The sequence below is a fragment of the Carcharhinus amblyrhynchos genome, chromosome 19 (genome assembly GCF_965287045.1).
Source record: "Carcharhinus amblyrhynchos chromosome 19, sCarAmb.v2.hapA, whole genome shotgun sequence".
Taxonomy (NCBI): domain Eukaryota; kingdom Metazoa; phylum Chordata; class Chondrichthyes; order Carcharhiniformes; family Carcharhinidae; genus Carcharhinus; species Carcharhinus amblyrhynchos.
The window spans coordinates 32,963,111-32,985,029 of NC_137342.1; the positions used below are offsets into that span (position 1 = coordinate 32,963,111).

General features: G+C 42.3%; 1 protein-coding gene across 1 annotated transcript in view; it reads right to left on the bottom strand.

The window, feature by feature from the left end:
- Positions 1-447: 447 nt before the first annotated feature.
- Positions 448-21,919, bottom strand: part of chkb (choline kinase beta) — a 58,899-nt gene continuing 37,427 nt past the window's right edge. The window contains exons 7-11 of the mRNA XM_080207539.1: positions 14,147-14,234; positions 13,858-13,966; positions 4,227-4,333; positions 2,761-2,842; positions 448-2,354 (exon numbers count right to left, since the gene is read on the bottom strand). Of these exons, the coding sequence (XP_080063665.1) occupies positions 2,298-2,354; positions 2,761-2,842; positions 4,227-4,333; positions 13,858-13,966; positions 14,147-14,234 (443 nt within the window). The 3' untranslated portion in view covers positions 448-2,297. The remainder of the gene's footprint in view (positions 2,355-2,760; positions 2,843-4,226; positions 4,334-13,857; positions 13,967-14,146; positions 14,235-21,919) is intronic.

Sequence of the window (21,919 nt, forward strand, 5' to 3'; positions counted from 1 at the left end):
GTCAAAGTTCTCTGGAATCACGAGCCCATCTCCTCCTTCCACAGTGAGTTTGTGACAAAGAAGTTGATGTTGACGCGCCATTTAAAATGGGGCCCAGATATGAGGGTACATCACCCAGCCCACCTGCAACATGGCAGGAAACACCCAACTGCATAATTACTGAACCCAGTATTGCGTAGTTCGGTGAGAAGTCCCACCAAGCTCTGTGCCGGGAAACATTCTTGATTCCGGATCTACTGTGGAACGACTTACGCCTCAAATATAAAATGTCAGCTACAGACTTTACTTCAATTGTCCCCACAATGGGGAAGACGACAGGTTAACCCTGGTGGTGAGCCCGAGCTGTTGACCCACCACAGGGAAAACCAGCCCAGGGTAAGCTCAGCATCTTCACGCAGGAATTATCCAAACCATTTTCAGTGACACGCACTTTGATCATACACAGAATCACAACAGGATGTTCCTCATTTTATTTACGTAATGAAATCATAGATCAAGTCGCAGATAAAATTAATTAATCACAGACACAGACTCAAAATCTTTTGCAAATATTTCACAAGTAGCAGTCTGATTCAGAGTGGTAAATGTTTGATTCAATTTTTCTCTTCCAGTGATCATTGGTGGATGGAATGGTCTGCTCTGCGCTCAGCTCTTGCCTTTCGTTTACTCCTCCAAACATCACTGATGTTAAAAGGATCTGGCGATGTGCCATGGATCCTGTTCAGGAGTGCGTTCAGTTACTTAGTCTCTTGGCCAGTAAAAACGTGATTACATCATGATCTACTTGATTTCGTATATAGCAGCCTTCATGTCACATTGTGGCTTCCAATCTACCTTTACACTCAATACTACATTGGAAAGACGGTGAGACACATATTATAAAATTGACTTTCAATGAGTACCAGACTTGGCTTTGGGAGAAGGATACAATTTTATTAGAATGTAATCCCTCATCCTTGGATCTGTCAGACTAGGAAAGCCAAGATTGTTCTCCCTCGAGAAGACAAGGTTAGCAGGAGGTTAGATGGAGATTTTTAAAAATCACGGAGTCCATAAAGAATAAGAGAAACCTTTTCCAATGGCTGAAAGGTCAACAACCTGAGAACACAGATTTAAGGTGATTGGCAAAGAACCAGGAGGGATCATAAGGAAAGCCTTTTCACATAACAAATGGTTCAGATTTGGAATGCATTGCACATTGGGAACAGATTCAAAAGTGCTTTCCAAAGAGAAGTGGAAAAGAAAATGACAAAAAGATGGGAAAAACTTGTTTGCTTTTTGAAAAGGCCAGAACAGACTCAATGAGCTGAATTGCCTCTGTGATATACTAGGCTAGGATTCTAGGGATTGTAGAAGATAAATGTGCACTCCCAAAAAAAAACTAAACAAAGACCCAGTTAGTCAACAGAACAATTAAAATGGGAAGAATGAACAAACTGGATAGAACTACATAGAATAGGTTACCTGGGAGTAGAGGAGTTTAACAAATATTGTTGAGATAAATAGAGATGGGGAATAAGTCCTAACCTCGTCAGTTATATTCATATCCTGTAAATAAATTAAAGAAAAGGTCAAGAATAACAACATTGCTCCAGTGTCAACCACTGCAAATATCCACTACTCAAACTTGCTTCCTCTTGATTCAGAGTTGAGTCAATCTCCAAATTCATTGACCAAACAACAAATGCACACCAACGCACCCAGTCCTGCCAGGGGAGTGTAGCACACCCATAATCTGGCCATGGATGTAGCTTTCTGCACTTATCACTTAATCTGAGAAAGGTGCAAGTGGGATTACTCATACCCAGACCTCAGGGTCTGCCAACATAAACCACATTGGTCATGCATTGCCATTAATATTTCACCAGTAAGTATTAATCTGTACAACAGACTTCATCTTTTAAGGAAACCTGCTAAACTGTACTCTGCAAGTTAGGAGATCAATGGTGTAGGAAGGATTGAGGTAAGCACTACAAGAACAAACTACACAAGCACAATGTCACTTAAGTTCCTTGAAGAGCAGCCGTGGTCTACAGTTCCAAACAGCAGAATTGTAGAAAGAATATTTTCCCCATCTAGCTTGAAGTATACATTAATTTTGACATCTGATTGGACTTTGAATTGTATACGAGTGTGGCTGAGACACACATATAGACAACACTGATTGTGTGAAATGGTCGCTGACCAATCTCATAAGAATGCAAACATACGCTACTTTTAAAAAAAGCAAAAAAAGAATAATGGAAACATTTTAAATTCAAGTACGAGGTTTGAGAGTGATCTCCATCTGCAGCGAGTTAAGCGAAAATTCTCTTCTGTTCAAAGTAGGCTTCCAGTCTGTACAAGGCGTAATCCTGAAACACACACAGATTTCACTTCAACACCTCTCTTTACAGAGTGTACAAGCTCAGCGTGACAGAAAGTAAACATTTCTGGTGAACTGTGTTTACAGTTTGTCCACTATAAAACATTACTTTGTGTTACTGAACTGTACAACCATGTAGAATGGGAATAACTGGCTCTAATGGAAATGTGGAAAAGAGAATTCTCTCCATTATATCACTGGAGGTTATAGCTTTCAGCCCCAGCCTCGTCAGTTATGTACCTCAGCTAGATTAGTTCAAGGAGGTTCACCACCACCTTGTCAAAAGCACTGGGGTAGGAAATAAATTCTGGTCTTGACTGCAAAGCTCCTAACCAGGAACAAATTTTAAAAAACACATGCACAATAGTGGCAGAAAAAAAATTGAGGCAACTCACCAGGTAACCAAACTCGATGGTTGAAATCTTCGCCTGCAAAATGGCCCAAAGAGCCCACAAGTAGTGAGAGGCCAGAGCATATCTTAAAAACCAAAAAGCTAAATCAGTACCAAACAAAACATCTGCAGCTGGTCAGACACCAGCTTTATCCAAACAATTCCAAAATGTTTTTAAAAAATTGACCATTCATCTTTTGCAGCATCAACCACCTATCTACAAATGCAAAAGCCCTGGATCCACAGGATTGGAGAGACTCAGGCAACAAACAAACAGACCCACACAATCTGTCAATCTACTTAAATACTGTTTGTGGAGATGGGAGAAAAGAGAAGAGACCAAGAGAGTGGAGGGTAGTGACAGGAACCAAAAGGGGAGTGAGAAATCTGCAATTTTAGGTATTCCTGATTTCGGGATCACCAAAGGAGGCAAGCTATTTATTCCAGCAAAAGAACAGTGTGACAAGGATATAAAGAAAAAGAGATGGATAATGCAACCGGAACATAGGTGGGAGTGAAGAGGGAAAGCTCAAACACTGAAACAAGTAGTAACACCAATGTGGAAAGAGACAAGAGTAAAAGTCAAGAAGCAAGAAACAAACAATTACCCTAGAACAAATTGTTCCTCGTTTCATGTTCAGGAAATCTAATGGCTCCATCTCCCTCAGGCATTATCTGGCCCTGGATATCTCTAGTTTTTGTCTGTACATCTTTCCACCTCTCTACTTCAGTTTCATCCTTTAAAAGGTTCCTTAAAAAAACTTCTGTTTGAGCACGTTTTTGGTCACCCAATGAGCGAAATTTTCTGGCTGCGTTCACCCCAAAACTGGAAAATCCCACCTGAGGTCAACAATCTTTGCACGGTCCAGCCCCCACTCATGACGATTCCCGTGACAGGCAGTATGGGAAAACTCCCCCCAATATCTCCATACTTTGTTTTATAATGCTCCTGTGAAGCATCCAATTTATTACATTAAAAAAAAAATTGGTGCTGATACGATTCATAATCTCATCAGGATGCTGATGCCAGGAGATGGAATGTTTCATCGCAGGCACCATTGCAATGAAAGCACATAACGAAGAGATTAATTTTGGATTGTTCTAGTAAATTGCTGACATAGGCATCATGCGCTCACTGGCCTCCTTCTGCATTGCATGCTTTCATGGCTCAAACAGCACATCAAAGAAGAGCATAGTAAGAGCAAGATATTGCCTACCAGGACTTTAATATTTGCCTAAGCTCAGAAAGAACCTGTACAGACAACAAATAGGAGGCATCTTTAACCCTTTAGTCTGGGTTATATTTTTATCTATTGGTCCTGTTGGTAAATGATCAGTATCCAACTCACAGAATGCTCAGTCTTCAGGTTTCTAGCAGTTAAGTTTTGCTTATTCTGCATTTATACTCTATTGTCCCCAACTCCTCTCATTATCAAAACCCTCATAAGATAATCCACAGTCAGCACCCACCTGTTAATCTCAATGATCATTTCTTCTTCGATCTTTGTTTGGTCGTCATGCATAGAGTCGCCCTTGTTGCCAGAGTATTCGGAAAGGTAGTGTCGGATAAAGTGAAGCTGTGGAGAAATAGGATAGTGTGAATCTTGTTTATGAAGCAAAAAGCTTTCAAACTACATCTGTAGGTCATCGTTAAAGAGGAACAGTGCACTACAAGTGGTTCTCCCAGGGTCCTAGCCAATTCTGATCCCGCTATAAATTCAAAAACACCAATCTGGTTGTTTCCAGTTTGGTATGTTTTGGAATGTTAATGTTGGCTTTAAAGTGCTTTCAGATGTCCTGAGGGTACAAAAGGGAGCTATACAAGTGAGATTTTTCATTAGTCTCTGGCAGGCTAAAGATTGGATTTGATTTATTATTGTCACATGTATTGGTATACAGCGAAAAGTATCATTTCTTGTGTGCTGTAGAGAGAAAGCATTCTGTTCACAAAGGATGTAGCTTGAACAGTAATGAAGTATGAACCATCATGATCCCACATTATTAATGTATTTACCCAGAAAGACAAGGAGGACCAGTCACTAGAACAGGACACCCCTTAGTAAATCTTGCTCTATAACTGGTATACAGTCAGGTGAGGGAAATGGATCCTCTGAGGGGTACATACAGACCCAAGTCACCAGCAGCTCAGCTGTAAAGGGGGCAAGAAAAGATGATAATCAGAAACAATGATAGCAGATCCACTAGTTCAGGGAACAGACAGGCGTTTCTGCAACCACAGGGTCGATTCAAAAATGGTACACTGTTTGCCTATTGCCAGCTGCTGAACATTCTGACGGCAGGTATAGTCAGAGTCTGTAGTCCATATTGGCACCAATGACAGAGGTAGAAAGAGCAAAGAAGTCCTGCAGGCAGATTTTAGGAGAGATAGGAAAGAAATTAGATTGCCCCAGATAACTCCTAGTGGCATTTGCTAGTGAACAGAGAAATAAGATGGTGCAAAAAATGTATGGTTGATAAGGCCATGCAGGATGGAAAACTTGAAATTCCTGGGACATTGGTACGTGTTCTCGCAGAGATGGGATCCATTCAAGCTGATCAGGTTACATCTCAACAGTATCAGGACTAATATCATCACAAGGAGGTTTGGTAATGTTGCTGATGTGATGATACTATGCCTTTAAGAAATATACTTATCATGTTTTGTATAAGGGGCATGTTTAAAATTCAGCTCTGTTTTACATGGTGCCAATTTGTCGGCACTAGGCAGCTCACATGGTAAGAATGCAGGCTAATGATTGATTTTAGCTAGAGATATGTTCATTTTAAACTGAGTTAATGCAGTTTTTTTTCTTTTTTCTCCTGGTGTTTCAGAGTAGGGTTTTGAATAGGTTGATTGACAGAGTCATGTGTTAATGTTTACAGGGAAAACAGGCAGGCGATTCCTGCCTAGTTCTGAAAAAAAGCAAGAGGTGTCTTTCTGACCCTGGATGCTGCTGCTTGGGGTTGTCAGGCGTCTCTCTCTAGGGGTATCTAAAGACTCTAGGACTGTTAACAAGTAGTAGCAGATAAGCTTGGGGCTTACTAACTGATTTTGAAGAGGGGTTTCAAGTCTATAAGAAGAATATTGCTTTAATCTGAACGAATATAGATAGATTAGCAATTAAGAATAATATGTCATATTTAAGTATTTCAATTGGTAAAAGATAAGCTAATTTATTTATCACAGTTAAAAAAGTTGTTTTGATAAAAGATTCCTAGTGTGTCAATAGAATCACAACTAGAATGAAATAGCTTATCCTCACTCTAATGTCAAAATAATAAAACTGTTGAAGTCTAGTCAGCTTCATAACATACTTTGGGGTTTCTGTCCTGGTATCCTAACATTGGAGAAAGTTTAAAGTAGTTTGGTGGCAGGGAATGGGAATGGGAATCAGTGCAGAGATTCAGAAGAAACAGAAAAAAGGCTGAAAATAGAAGTTGGCAATTAGTAACATACATCAAAACAAATGGTTATAAAGCAGACAAAGGAATTTGGCCATGCTTTAAGGTATATACTCCAATGCAAAGCATTTAGTGAACAATGCAGATGAATGGAGAGCATTGATAGACAGCTGGAAATATGATACAGGTGTTAATGAAATATGGTTTAAAGAAGGGCAACAAGACCTGGACAACATTCAGATTTGGGTTCTTAAATGGTAATAACATAGAACATAGAACACTACAGCACAAACAGGCCCTTCGGCCCACAAGTTGCACCGACCACATCACCTACCAACCTACAGACCTATCTATAACCCTCAATCTCATTAAACCCCATATACTCATCCAGAAGTCTTTTAAAAGACCCCAGCGAGTTCGCCTCCACCACCACTGACGGCAGCCGATTCCATTCACTCACCACCCTCTGAGTGAAAAACTTACCCCTAACATCACTTCTGAACCTCCCTCCCCGCACCTTAAATCTGTGTCCTCTCGTAGCGACCATTTCAAACCGGGGAAATAGCCTCTGAGAGTCCACCCTATCTATTCCTCTCAACATTTTGTAAACTTCTATCAGGTCGCCTCTCAACCTTCGTCTCTCCAGGGAAAAGAGTCCCAGCTCCCTCAACCTAACTTCATAAGGCATGCCTCCCAGTCCAGGCAACATCCTTGTAAATCTCCTCTGCACCCTTTCAATAGCTTCTACATCTTTCCTATATAGTGAGGCGACCAGAACTGCGCACAATACTCCAAATGAGGCCTGACAAGGGTCTTATAAAGTTCCAGCATTACCTCCCGACTCCTAAACTCAATCCCTCGATTAATGAAGGCCAGTACACCATACGCCTTCTTGACCACCTCCTCCACCTGCGAGGCCGATTTAAGAGTCCTGTGGACCCGGACCCCAAGATCCTTCTGCTCCTCAACACTACTCAGACTTCTGCCCTTAATAGTGTACTCGTTCATCCCGTTGGTTCTGCCAAAATGGACGACAACACATTTATCCGCGTTGAAGTCCATCTGCCACTTCTCCGCCCAGTCCTGCATCCTATCTATGTCCTGCTGCACACAAAGGCCAGGCAGCGATCATCTCCAACAGGAGAGAATCCAACCATCTGTCGTAATGTAGCATCACCCTCACTGAATTCCCTATTATCAACATCCTAGAGTTACCACTGACCAGAAACTGAATTGGACCAGCCATATAAATACTGTGGCTGGAAGAGCAGATCAAGGCTAGGAAATTCCTTGGCGAGTAACTTAACTCCTGACTCCCCAAGGCACAAGTTAGGAATACTCTCCACTTGCCTGATGAGTGCAGCATCAACACCACTCAGCAGGCTTGACACCAGTCAGGTCAAAGCAGCCGACTTGACTGGCATCCCAACCACCACCTTAAGCATCACTCCTCCCTAGCACCAACAAACAAGTAGCAACAGTGAACACTATCTACAGAGTGCGCTGCAGCAACTCACCAAGGATCCTTCAACAGCTCCTTCCAAACCTGCAATCTCTACCAACTAGAAGGATCACAAGGCCAGCAGATACAAGACAATGCTAAAACCTGCAGGTCCCCTCCCAAGCCACATACATTCCTGACTTGGAATTATATCACCATTCTACCACAGTCACAGGCTGAAGATCCTAGAATTTCCTTCCAAACAGCACTAGAAGTACCTACATTACAGACTTCAGCAGTTAAAGAAGGCAGCTCATCACCTTCTTTTCGAATGCAATTAAGAGGTAACAAATTCTGGCACTCACATCCCATAAAAAAATTTTAAAAAGGAATGGGAGCTCAACATTCCCGGTTACTAGGGTTCACAGGCAGGATTGTAATATTGATAAAGAACAAATCACAGTTGTGAGAGGGTTCATCAAATGAGACCATATGGGTTGAACTGAAAAGGGACAATCACATTACTGGGTGTGTACTGCAACCCTCCAGACAGTTAGGTAGAAGAGCAAATACATAGAAAGATAAGACAGTATTTCAATTACCCTGATATTAACAGAAATGACATCAATTTAAGAGCTATAGAAAACACAAAATTCTTCAAGTCTCTTCATAAAATCCAGGACATTTTTTAAAAATATATAGCAAGCCCAATTGGATTTATCAGCGACTAGAAATAAAAATTTTGTCACACATCTCTAGGTACATCAGCACGTTTCTTAACCAATACTTCACATTGGTTTTCACAAAAGAGACAGCAATGCAGTTAAAGAGGAGTAGGAAATATCTGGCGGCAGCAAGAAGGAAAATAGTAAAGGGGTTTAGCTTCTTTGAAAATAGACAATTCACCAAACTTGAATGAAATATGTTCCAGACTGTTTAGGAAATAAAGCTCTGACTATTATTTTCCAACGTTCTCTATTTAAAGATTACATACCTTGTCATGGTAGGTCAGTCAGCCTAACCTCAATAAGTGGGGAAATTTTAGTAAATTGTCATTTAGAAAGGCACAGATGTCAGCATGGCTTTATGGAGGCAAGGTCATTCCTGATTAATATTCTGTTAATACAATTAGGAGGACAGGTGAGGGCAACTTTATTTAATGTAATCTACATGGACTTTAACAAAGGTTTTGACAAGATACAATGTGGCAGATTTGTCAGAAACATAAAACGAGATCAATGGGAAAGTGGTAATTAGATTGACTGACAGGAAACAAGTGGAATGGTCAATGGATGCTTGTGTAATGAGTTCTACAACTCCATTGCTTTTCGTGAAAATCATTGATGGAAACTTAAGTTAGGGGACATTATTGAGTCTACAGATGATAAAAATTGACAGCCTTCTTAATAAGAAGAAAAAAAGCTTCTGGGTACTGGAAGAGATCAATAAACTGGTAAGATGGGCAGACAAACATAATTGCATTTCAAATAAAATAATGCAGTCTGTAGAAGTGTGTATAGTACACAGTAAATGTAACTGTATTGGAACACTTCAAGAGTGCAAACCGATGGACATATATGATCTGAACAGCATTGTACTCTCTGTAATGAAAATAGCATAATATTTGTAATCTCATTACTGTATTCAAGCACCTCAGAGTGCATCTTGATCTCTGGAGAGAACATGAATATCATTGTATTTTCCTGTTATGACAATTTGAAATGTTGTGTACTGTTTCTTTCAATTATTTTACAAATAAACTATAATTTTGCAAAATAAAAATTAGAATAAGAGTAGGCAAGATTAGGTGATGCTAGAACTGTATAAAACAGTTGATTGGCCACACCTACTGTACTGTCTAAACTTGTGGTCACCACATTACAGAAAAGATGTGATTGCACTGAACTGAAAAATTTTAGCTATAAGATTATATAGGATGGGGTTGTTTACTTTGGAACAGAGATGGTTATAATAGTGCATGCTGTGCATGTAGGGTGCGATAACAAATAACATAGAGATGCCACATGAGAGTTGGCCAAGAGACAGCAAACTGGTTTGTTGCAGAGATGTTCACTGTACAGGGTTAAGATCTAGACTGCCTGCAAGCCCCGATGATGTTGGGGCCATGCCACAATACTAATTATCTCAAATACATACTTACTTCTAGGCCACAATGTTAAGTTATTAAGGTGTCTCTATGTGGCATCAACAATGCTCTATACACATTAGGCTATGCAACATGACTATATACACAACACGATCAATAGGAAAAGTGATCTGAAGGACGACGATTTCTCGCTGGCTGTATACGTCATTCAGAAATTTGGCTGTGTCTGACCCGAGATGCAAAAGTGGATCATTGGGATGTCTTCTAGGGCAGATGGGACCTATACAGGTTGCACCTAAACTGGAGGGGCACCAATATTCTGGCAGGGAAGTTTGCCAGTGTCAGTTGGGAGGGTTTAAACTCATCTGGTGGTGGTGGTGGTGGATTGGGAACCAGAGCAGTAGGTCAACAGATGAAATGACCGAGGAGGAGTTAGAGACTAAGGCCAGTAAGGCTAAGAGGAAGAACAGAAAAGGAGAGGTTAATGAACTTGGCGGGACTGTTGGCCTGAAATGTATTTGTTTTAACGTGAAGAATATGACAGGCAAGGCAGATGAATTTAGAGTCTGGATTAGAACATATAACTATGATGTTGTAGCTAACACAGAGACTTGGTTGAGAGAGGGACAAGGCTGGGAGCTTAATGTTCCAGAATTTAGATGTTTCAGACATGTTAGATGTTTTCCATGACGACATAGGTGGGGGAGTTGTGTTACTGATTAGGAATTAAATCACAGCTGTACTGAGGGAGGACACCTTGGGAGGCTCATCTAACAAGGCCAAATGGGTAGAGTTCAGAAATAGGAAGAGTGCAATCACTTTGATGGGGTTGTACCACAGGCTTCCCAGCAGGAGACAGAGGAACAGATATGTGGATGATTATGGAAAAATGTAAACATAACAGGGTTGTTGTGGTGGGTGATTTTAACTTCCCCCTATACTGACTGGGACTCCCTTTGTGCTAGGAACTTGGATAGGGAGGAATTTGTTAGGTACGTTCAGAAGGGTTTCTTGAAGCAACATGCAAATAGTGCAACTAGGGAGTAAATAGGGAGGGGCCATACTAGACTTGGTATTGAGAAATGAGCCCAGTCAGGTGATCGAAGTTTTGGTGGAGGGCATTTCAGGAACAGTGATCATAATTCTGTAAGCTTTAGGTTATTTGTGGATAAGCATAAGAATAGTTCTCTGCGAAAGTACTACATTGGGGAAGGCTCACTATGACAATACTAGGCAAGAAATGGAGAATGTAGATTGGAGGCAGCTGTTTGAGGATAAATCCACGTCTGTCAAGTAGGAATCTTTTAAAGGCCAGCTGATTAGAGTTCAGGACCAGCATGTTAAGATGAAAATAAAGGATAAGGATGGCAAGAAATAAGGGAGCTTGGATGACAAGAGAAATTGTCAGCTTAAATCAAAAACGAAAAGGGGGCATACATAAGGTTTAAGAAACTGAAGACAGACAGTGCCCTTGAAGAATATAAAGAAAGCAGGAAGGAACTTAAACAAGGAGTTAGGAGTGCTAAAAGGGGCCATGAAATGTCCTTGGTAAACAGAATGAATGAAAATCCCAAGGCATCTTATACGTATGTAAGGAGCAAGAGGGCAGCTAGAAAAAAGATAGGTCCGCTCAAAGACAAAAGGAGGGAGTTTATGCATGGAGCTGGAGAAAGTCAGTGAGGTCCTTAACAAATACTTTGCACTGGTATTCACAAAGGAGAAGGACATGGTGGATGGCAAGTCTAAAGAGGGGTATGTTGATATAAAAATGGTGTTGGGTGAAAAGTATTAAGGTAGACAAGTCCCTGGGATTTATGATGAGATTTATCCCAGAATACTGAGGAAGGAAATTGCTGGGGCCTTGTACAAAATTTTTCTATCTTCTATAGTCATAGGAGAGGTCCCAGAGGACTGGAGAATAGCCAATGTTGCTTCTTTGTTCAAGAAGAGCAATAGGGAAAAACTGGGAAATTGAAGGCCAGTGAGCCTCATGTCAGTGGAAAGGAAATTATTGAAGAAATTCTTCAAACAGGAATTACTCATATTTTGAAAAAATGGACTTATTAACAATAGGCATCATATCTTGTGCATAGTGTCTCACAATCTTGATTGAGTTTCTTGAGGAAGTGACAAAAATGATTAAATGATTGATGAGGACAGGGCAATGGATGTTATCCACATGGACTTTAGCAAGACCTTTGACAAGGTCCCTCATGGCAGGCTGACACAGAAGGTGAAGTCACATGGGATCCATGATGAACTGCTGAGATGGATACAGCACTGACTTGGTCATAGAAGGTAGAGAATAGTGATGGAAAGCTGTTTTTCTGACTGGAGATCTGTGATCAGTGGTGTTCCACACTTTGACGATGACACAAAGATTCAGGGTGGAGGACTGCTAGACGATACAGCAGGATACAGATAGACTGAGAACTTGGGTGGAGAAACGGCAGATAGAAATTAAGGTGGAAAAATGTGAGGTGAAGCATTTTGGAAGTTCTAATGCAGAAGGGAAGTATACAGTAAATGGCAGAAACCTTAGAAGCATTAACATGCAGAGGGATCTAGGGATATAGATTCACAGTTCCCTGAAAGTAGTAACACAAGTGGATAAGGTGGTCAAGGTGTATGGCATGCTTGTCTTCATCAGTGGGGGCACAGAATATAAGCACAGAGTATACAAATTGGTAAGTTATGTTGCAGCTGTACAATTTTGGTTAAGCCACATTTGAAATGTTGCAGACAGTTCTGATTGCTACATTACCAAAAGAATGTGGAGATTTGGAGAGGGTACAGAAAAGGTTTACCAGGACATTGCCTGATTTGGAGGCTATTAGCTAAGAAGAGAGACTGGATAGACTTGGTTTGTTTTCATTTGAACGTTGGAAGCTGAAGGGTGATCTGATAAAAGTTTATAAAATTATGAGAGGCATGGATATAATCTTTTTCCCAGGATGGAAATGTCAATTACTAGGGTACAATGTTTAAGGTACAAGGTGACGTGACAGGGTGATAAGCATTTGGAATGTGCTACCAGAGGAGGTGGTAGAAGCAGATACAATAGCTTAACGTTTAAGAGGCATCTTGACAGATATATGAATAGGCAGGGAAAATGTCTTTAGTTTAGAAAGGCAACATGTGTTGACACAAGCTTGGTGGTCAAAGAAACTGTTCCTGTGTTGTACTGTTCTTTGTTATCTTCATTAACACTATCATGGCCTCAAATATATAACAGTGGCTGAGGAGAGATTTAATAGGTTTATAAAATTCTGAGGGGATGTGATAAAAAGAACCAATTTCCTTCATCAGGGAGGCCAATAGCAGGGGGCATATATCTGAAGTTATTGGTAGAATGATTTAACGGAAAATCAGCAGAAACTTTTCCACTCAGAGTGGCGAGGGTCTGGAACTCCTACCTGGAAAAAAGTGTGGCAGAAGCAGAAATACTTATTGCATTTTAAAAATACTTCGATATGCACTCAAAGTGCTATAAATTACATGGCCATGGACTGAGGGCTGGAAAGTCGGACTAGGCTGTGTTTGTTCAGTAGGAACTCTTCAAAATGCAGCTAATGAAACAACAACAAAACTTACTCCAAATTATAAATCAAATAAAGGGTTTAATAAAGAAACATCATTACCCTGAACTTGGTGCCTCACCTTGGGCCACCCCAAGCTCCCCAAAATTCTACATAGTTCCTTATTTATAGTGAATCAGTTGGTCAGCTGACTGTTTCATCACTCTGTGATTAGTTCCATGTTTTACTGGATCAGCTGATCCTTACATCTTATTTCCATTGGTCACATTACATCCAATACAAATTTGTCACTGGTTACATTCTAACAGGCTGGATGGCTCTTTTTGTGTGCCTGACAATGGGCTAATTGGCCTTATTCCGTGCTATAAATTTCTACGTTTCTTAATCCAAAGTTGGCGGATTGTTTTCTGATAAATTGTCCAAGACAGAATCCCCTAATCTCAATGTTCTTTTATACAGCAGAGGACAGTTCACTATTCAAATCCTGCTTACAAAATAGATTTGGTAACATTCAGGAGAGAAAAAAAGTGCTTCCATGCATTCCTGGCAAACCAGTAGGTACTGAAGACTCTTGTGTCAAAGAAATCCTCCAAATTTTCTGGGCTTTCCTACCTGCTGCTGCCGGTTGGGGTATTTCTCCATACTGGCTTTGAAGAATGGCCATTGATCATAAGTGTAGTCATACATCCACTCACAGAAATGGTTCCCAATATCAAAACCCCTGCAAAAACACAAAATAGTATAAGTATTTGATACCCATCCCACCCGCAAATGCCAATTAGGTACCCATCACATCCCCAATCAGTCCCTCTCCCCAGCTCAGCCCCCACTCCTCCCCTTGCCCCATTCTTCCAACCCCAAACCCAACTCCAAACAATAAACTTCCAGAAATGGCCGTTACCTGTAGTTATAACTGCTGTACTCAAAATCAATCAGCATCAGTTTCTCTGTGGATGAGGGGTCTTGGCCGGCCAAATAGAGAATGTTACCTGGAAAATAAACTATTGGTCTTCAACAACAATAGTGGAAAGAAAGATTCAGACAAAGACAGACAGGAGGGAGGGGGTAGCATTCCATAAGGGGATATGCGAGAGCATCACAGCAAATAAGTAAGGGCGAAGAGTTGGGAGAATTTGGGGTGCAACATCAGCAAGGGAGTGGGCCAAAGAGCAGGAGTGTGAACAAAAGCAAGCTCAAGCCTAGGGAGACAGGCAGACAGAAAAAGCAATGTCAGCAAAATACATAGGGAGCACAACAGTCAGCTGTGCAGGTGAGCCATTGTATCCCATATCTCAGTTAATTTCATTTATATATCATCACAGGCAAAACAAGTAAATCCTCAAATCTAAAAGAAAGTGCTTTGAGATGAGTAATTTCAGAAAATGCAACAGGCTTCTGTGGATATTAGGTTTTTATTATCAATTGATACTGCATTTGAAGGGGAAGGATGCAATTGTGCTCATTTGATTAGCTGCTGTGGTGGGATTCAAACCCACATCCTCAGTGTTTATCTTCTGCATGACCAAGTCTGGTGACATTACCATTTTGCCATTGTTTCTCCTTGAAGTTACATGCTTTACATGAATAAATAGTAATCTTAAAGGTGGTGTACTAACTCCTGGGTGGGAAGTTGGCAGGAAGTACAACTACTGTCTGTGAGCAACAGTGCATGGCCAGTTTTGGTCAGCATGTTTTGAACCAGTTCCCCACTGAGATTGGCAAACAGGACCACCTTACTGTGGATCGATAAAAATTGGGTTCTGTCAGGGAGTTGCCTTGCCAAGAAGTGACTGTTTGTGTGCAGTTTACATGTTCTCCCCACGTAGTTACCATCACTGCAATTTCCAACAATATGAGCTTTACTGGGAGGAATTTTCCCCTCAACAGATGTCGAGCCAAAAGCGTCAGTAGTTTTCTGACCAAATGCAATCTTCTGGGGACAGCAAATTAAGAGGTCACCTCAGATTTTATTGGGTGTTGTGCCCCAGTCCAATGGAGACCAAAATCCACCTGGAGAAACCTGTAGGTAAGCTGCTGAGGGCCAGACCAGTGGATCAGCAGTGAGGCACTTCAGCTGTCATTAGCACCCATCAGCTGTTGTAATATTCAATACAGATGGCCATCAGGGTTATCCATTCCTACTCATCGGCAAACACATCTTTACTATTTGCTGCCCATGAGCTCATAAACAGCCTGAAATTGAGGCTCTGACTCCCAATGTGAGCTGCCTCCTTCATACACAGCCCTGTTCTGTTGACCTCTGCTGGGCAGGCCAACAAAGCAGGGTTTCATGGCACGCAGTTCAACCTTTCTAACTGACATTTAAATTACCTCAATTGTTGTTAGAGAAATTTCAAATAATCAGGGATTTGAGACACTGATGAAACTACTAGCACCAAGTGAAATGACTCCAGATCAGACTTGCAGCCTAACAGAGGTAATGTCTGCATAAAGACACATATAATCACAGTAAGAGATTTGAATAAATATTTCTGATTTAAACATGTATTTTGGATTTTGAAATGTATTTCAGATCTGTTTTTAAAATGGTCTGTGCACTTTAGCCAAAAACAGGCTGTCCAACAGCATGATGGCAAGACATTTGTGAGACAAACCACATTCTTTGGAATAACCAAATCATGTGCGTGTATTCTTATCAGCGTAAGTTGCGGACAGTACGAGTTCCGAAAGCCATAGTATGAATAGAGTTATTCAATTTGTGCTGATAAGACAGTGCTTCTCAGGCATGAGAATATTAACTGTCTGACTTGACCAATTAATATAATTGAGAGTTGATGAGAACAGAAACTTTGAACCCTATAGTTAAGCGCAGGGTTTGCTAAGCAACAGGGAGAAAAAGCATCTGAATTCTATGGATCACTGAAATACCATGATGTCAGAGGATAGAATGTAATTGGCCATGGTATATGACAACTGTTAGCAATGATTGATTTGTACTAATGATGACTGGTTCATAATTAATGGGAAGGTGGGAAAAGCAAACTTGAAAATGGATCATTATCTTGTCTGATGTATTGCAACTTCAGAATGGTATTGGACTGCTCAGGGCCAAAAGAACCCCCAACAATTGTCGACCCAGTGATGCTGCGCAGGTAGCAATTATACCAAAACTATGCTTGCTGAATGTTTCCGGTAGCACAGCATTAAATACTGTTTAATGGTCTACACAATAACTGCAGGAATATGGACAAAGGGCAGGAGTAGAGTGATTCATGCACCTCTGTTGCAGTGTCAACTTATTGCACAACTCAAGTTCATAAGAAATAGGAGCAGAAGTAGGCCATCTAGCCCTTCGAGCTTGCCCCGCCATTCAATAAGATCATGGCTGATCTGAAGTGGATCAGTTCCACTTTCCCGCTTTCTCCCCATAACCCTTAATTACCTAGTCTATCAAAAACCTATCTATCCATCACTTAAATATATTTAGCGAGGTAGCCTCCACCACTTCAACGGGCAGAGAATTCCAGAGATTCACCACCCTTTGAGTGAAGAAGTTCCTCCTCAACTCTGATCTAAACTGTGCCCCGCCCCGCCCCCCACCCCATCTTGAGGCTGTGCCCTCTAGTCCTGCTATCCTTTCTAAGCGGGAAGAATCTCTCTACCTCTACCCTATCCATCCCCTTCATTATCTTATGCGTCTCTATAAGATCCCCCCTCATCCTTCAAAACTCCAACGAGTACAGACCCAGTCTATTTAGTATCTCTTCAAAGTTCAAATGCAACAGCTCCCAACTTCTTATTCCTTGATGCTTGCATCTGAATCCTTCATACGTAGTTTCCAAAACTACATCAACTACAGCATTAAAATGGTGCAATGCGGAATCAAAAATGGTGCTAGTGTGAGAGGAAGCATGATTCACAGATGGCAAGATCCTTCTTGAAATCCAACTATTTGTTGAGGTCTGGAGAGAGGTTAATGTACATCAAGCAAGCTTTAAACATACCTGGAATGCAACTGCAAAGAGAGAACTTCGAAACTCTAGCTGGAAAGGGTTATATTTAGATTCCTTCCAGCCAGTTGGAATTTACTGTGGGTGCTCTGTGGGGGAGGGGCTGTGGATCTCAGCTCAATCTGCAAACTCTCTGTTCTTTTTTCACCAAGAAGCAGTGAATTAAAGTGGGAAGTAGGAGCCACTGATGTCCTGCTGCAAATTGCAAGCTGCTATTTCTACTTTTGTCTTGCCCTTTTTGCAGCTAGAGCTCAATGAAAGGCATGTTGGGACTTGCAGTTCAGCCAGGAACCATCCTGTAGTTTTTTCACTAAGTCAAGTGTGAATTGGTTTAGGATAGGGGGCAGCTCAGGGAAGGACTCCTGTGAAATAAAAAACTGCAACAGAGATCAACCTGGTTATGCTATGCTGTTTCTTTTTTCACCCAACCAAGGATGAATTAAAAGAGTTGCAACCTGCAGCTCAGCTGGGAACCCTTTGCTGCTTCTGTTCACCCAGTTAAGGTGAACTTTGATGAAAAGCAATTCATGGTAAGAACTCTGGTAGATCAAATAGCAAGACAGCTTGATGCGTGGACCAAGAAACAGTGCTCCATTCTGGAGGAAATGGGTAAGCCCACAGGCACTGGCAGTGACATGCTCCCCAGGAGGGAACCCTGGGCAGAGCAGGCTGAGTGAAGACAGGGGAGGCCATACAAAGATTGGACAGCAAGTTGGACCAATGGGCCACTGAGTTGCAGGCCAAGATAGACAAACTGAGAGAGGAATTTGGATCATCCGGTAAATCTCTCCAAGGTGTCATCGTCGTCCATGAGAACCGCTTGAAGGAGTTTGCGGACTTGGAAGCATTTACTGGAAACACTATCTCTGAGCTGAACAGCCAAGTTATTCATTTGATATCGAGGCTAAGTTCCTAAGGGAGAATAGTGATGAGATGGAAGATGAAGCTAAACACAAAATAACATCCGTCTGGTAGACCTTCCAGAGGGAATCGAGGGCCCAAGTATCACAGATTTTGTCGCCTGGCTATTAAAGAATGTGCTGGAACTTGAGGATGAGCCGCTTCTGGATCACACACAGAGTGTGTTAAGGGCAAAGCCCAGACCGGGAGAAGCTCCTCAGCCCATTATTGCACGAATATATTACACCTCAGCACAAGATAAAATTCTGCAGCAAGCAGCACAGGCTCCCACTCCGAGATACCAGGAAAATAAGCTGTTGATATTTCCAGATTTTAGCCTGTGGTGGCAAGAAGGGTTGCCTTCACTGATGTCAAACGTCTTCTGTGTGACTGTCCTGGGGTCAGGTTTAGGCTTCGCTTTCCAGCCTGCTTGAGAATTACTCTCAACAAATTCATGGATCGGGCAGCGCCAATGAAATTTGTGGAGCAGACATTTGAATCAGGTGACTGCACAGCAGATGTAAACTGATATTTGTTTTTTTTATGAACCTGCATGCCTGGATTGAATTGTCAGCCAGGACAGGGTAATGGGTTTTGCGACTATTAGGTTAAGTGTTTGGTATTTCTACAGATCTTTTCAGATTATAGCACCCGTGATTCTGACGGGAATGGAGGCAGAGATCGTGTCCCATGTGGAGTGCTGTGAAGGCACCACAATAAGGTGTTGGAGGCACAGGTGCCCTGTTTGGGAAGGCACCTGCAGTGGGGGAGTGGTGGGGGAAGTGCTGTGTTTGTGGATTGGTCTGTGTGGGTGTTTTTGCTTTATCTTTTTTCCTCTGTGGGTGTAGTTTGGCCTCTTTCAAGTCCACCCTCTCTTTCTCATGGTTGGTTTCCTGCAGCCAGTGGGGAGGGTGGGGACTGAGGCCCTGGGCTATGGCATCTGCTGATGTCAGCAGTTGGGGGAGACTCCCCAGTGAGGAGGAATACCAGGCTACTGTTAGGAATGTGGGATGCTAGCTAGGAGGCCTTTACACTCCAACCTCAGAGCTATCAAGTTCACTAGCTGGAATGTCAGGGATTAAATCTTCCGGTTAAGCACGCTAAGATAATTCAACACCTTCGACAACTGGGACTCAAATTGCATTCCTCCAAGAGACCCACCTCAGGCCAGTGGACTATTTTAGGCTCTGTAGAGGATGGGGGGGAGGGAGGGCCAATGCTCTCATGCAACTTTTCACACCAAGGTGCAGGGGGTGGCAATCCTCAAGCACAAATCCTTACCCTTGGTAGCAGCCAATGTCATTTCTTATTCAAATGGCCAATACATCATTGGCACAGGTAAATTATATGGGACACTCCTGGTATTAGCCAATGTGTATGCTCCAGACTGGTACTGTGAAAACTTTTTCCATTTCTCGTGCTACTTCCAGATTTAAATTCACATCGGTTGATACTGGGTGGAGATTTGAACTGTTGGTTGAATCCTGCCCTGCAGCGTCCTTCCCCAGGACTGCTGTATCTTCCAAGTCAGCAGAAATTACTCACAGAATATGCGGTATCGGACCCAAGGAGGTTTTTTAACTCCACTAGCAGGGAATATTCTTTTTTTCTATCTGACCACTGAACGTATTCACATATAGATTAATGTTTAGTAGATAATAATTTGCTCCCAGCTGTGCGCTCATGCTCCTACAAAACCATTGCAATCTCAGACCATGTTCTCTTGACAATGGACTTAGTAGTGGGGCGTGTATGGGGTGTCAGGAAGGGGTAGTCCCTCTGGTGGGGGAACATGTCGTGTCCTTTCAGGGTGGGTTGTCCACCCTTTGTCCCCACCTGGCACTCAGCTCTCACCTGTGGCTCCCCATAGCTGTTTGCATGCGACAGCGGCCACACCCCGGGCAACGGCTTCAACAAGTCAGCTAAACCAGATGAGGGTAGCCGATGGGTCTCAACCCTCGGGGAGATAGGGAGATGTCTATCCCAGCATGTGAAGATAGACTCTGGCGGACTGAGCAGATGAGACCAATGGAAGGTCAAGAAGGCGGTCTCTGCAAGCGTCGTGGAATACAAAGAGCAGGACAAGACACAGAAGACATCCCGGTCATCCACTGCACCTAGTCCCATCTCCAGCTGTCTTGACTCTTGTCTTGCCAGTGGATCTAGATGGGAATCAGGAAGAAAGAGGGAGGCTGACGCTGCGCAACTCTCCCTCACTTTAATCCAAATCAAGCGCTAGTCTCGACACCAACAACATCAACGCCAGTAGTGGGGAGGAGGGTGGGCCCTGTGTGCCTTGGCGATTTAATACTTGTCTGCTCGCTGATGATGAACTTGTTAGATTTCTGTTAACCCAGATTGATGATTTCTTAGAGTTTAATGACGCTCTAGGACTCTCAGCAGCTACCTTATGGGAGACATTGCAGGCTTATTTAAGGGGTCAGATCAGATCTTGTCTTATTCAGCACACGAGGTGAAGCAGAGAGGTACAGGGTTATTGGAATTGCTGGGGCATACCACCCAAGTTGATGCTGTGTACGCTGTGGGCCCATCCCCACAAGTGTATAAAGAATGTTCACTACTATAGGCGGAGTTTGAGGCCTTGTCCTCACGTCAAGTGGAAGAGATGCTGTTTAAATTATACACACTATAAGCATGGGAATAAGGCAAGCAAGCTACCAGCTCATCAGCTGCACCAATTCTCTGCCAAAAGTATAATACCACAAATGCAAACTCTGAATGGAGTCTCTACTGATCCACAGCAAACAAATGAACTATTTAGAGACTTTTACTCAACTCTCTATAGTTCGGAGACTCTATAGTTCTTTGGGGTACTGAATCTCCCCTTGGTGGACAGGGCAGAGGCTGCAGCACTGGAGAAACCAATTGATGTTGAAGAAATTGTTAGGGTGGCCAGAACTATGCTGAGTGGGAAATGTCCCGCACCAGATGGGTACCCCATTGAATTCTACAAAAAAATTTATGGGTAGGTTGGCTTCCCTGCTACTGTGCGTGATCAATGAATCATATGAGAACCACGCTCTCCCACAGACTTCGAGACAAGCGACAATTTTGCTTATCCTTAAACAAAAAGGGCCCACAAATCTGTAGCTCTTATAGACCAATCTCATTGCTGAATGTGGATCTCAAACTGATCTCTAAGATTCTGGAGGACATTTGCTTGGAGGACATTCTGCCCTCTATCATTTCACCTGACCAGACTGCTTCATTAAAAAGACATATGTACTTGAATATTCGGCAGCTGTTTAACACCTCCAAGCTACCAGAGATGTCCATCTTGCTGGACACTGAAAATGCGTTTGATCGGGTGGAATGGGATTGTTTATTTTACGCTCTCGGGAGGTTCGGGTTCAGCCCAAAGCTCACCTCCCGGATCAAAAGACTATATTCCACCCCTCTAGCCATGGTCCGGACAAACGATGTGCATTCAGCTTTTTTCCCTCTGTCTGGGGCACTAGGCAAGGATGACCCCTCTCCCCCATTATTTGCCATTGCTATTGAATCTCTTGCTGCGGCTTTTCGCAACAGCAAACGAGTGGTGAGGATTGGTTGGGAGGGAATCAAGCAGAGTGTATCACTGTATGCAGACAACCTATTATTGCATGTTGGTGACCCGTCCAACTCGATTCCCAAAGTCTTATCTATACTGGATAGGTTTGGTCGCATTTCGGGGTACAAGTTTAATTCGATTAATAGTGAGCTCCTTCTTTTGAATGCAGCGGCTCGTAGTCTCCCGCTCCATAGATTATCACTTTCAAGATTATCACTAGGCAGTTTACTTA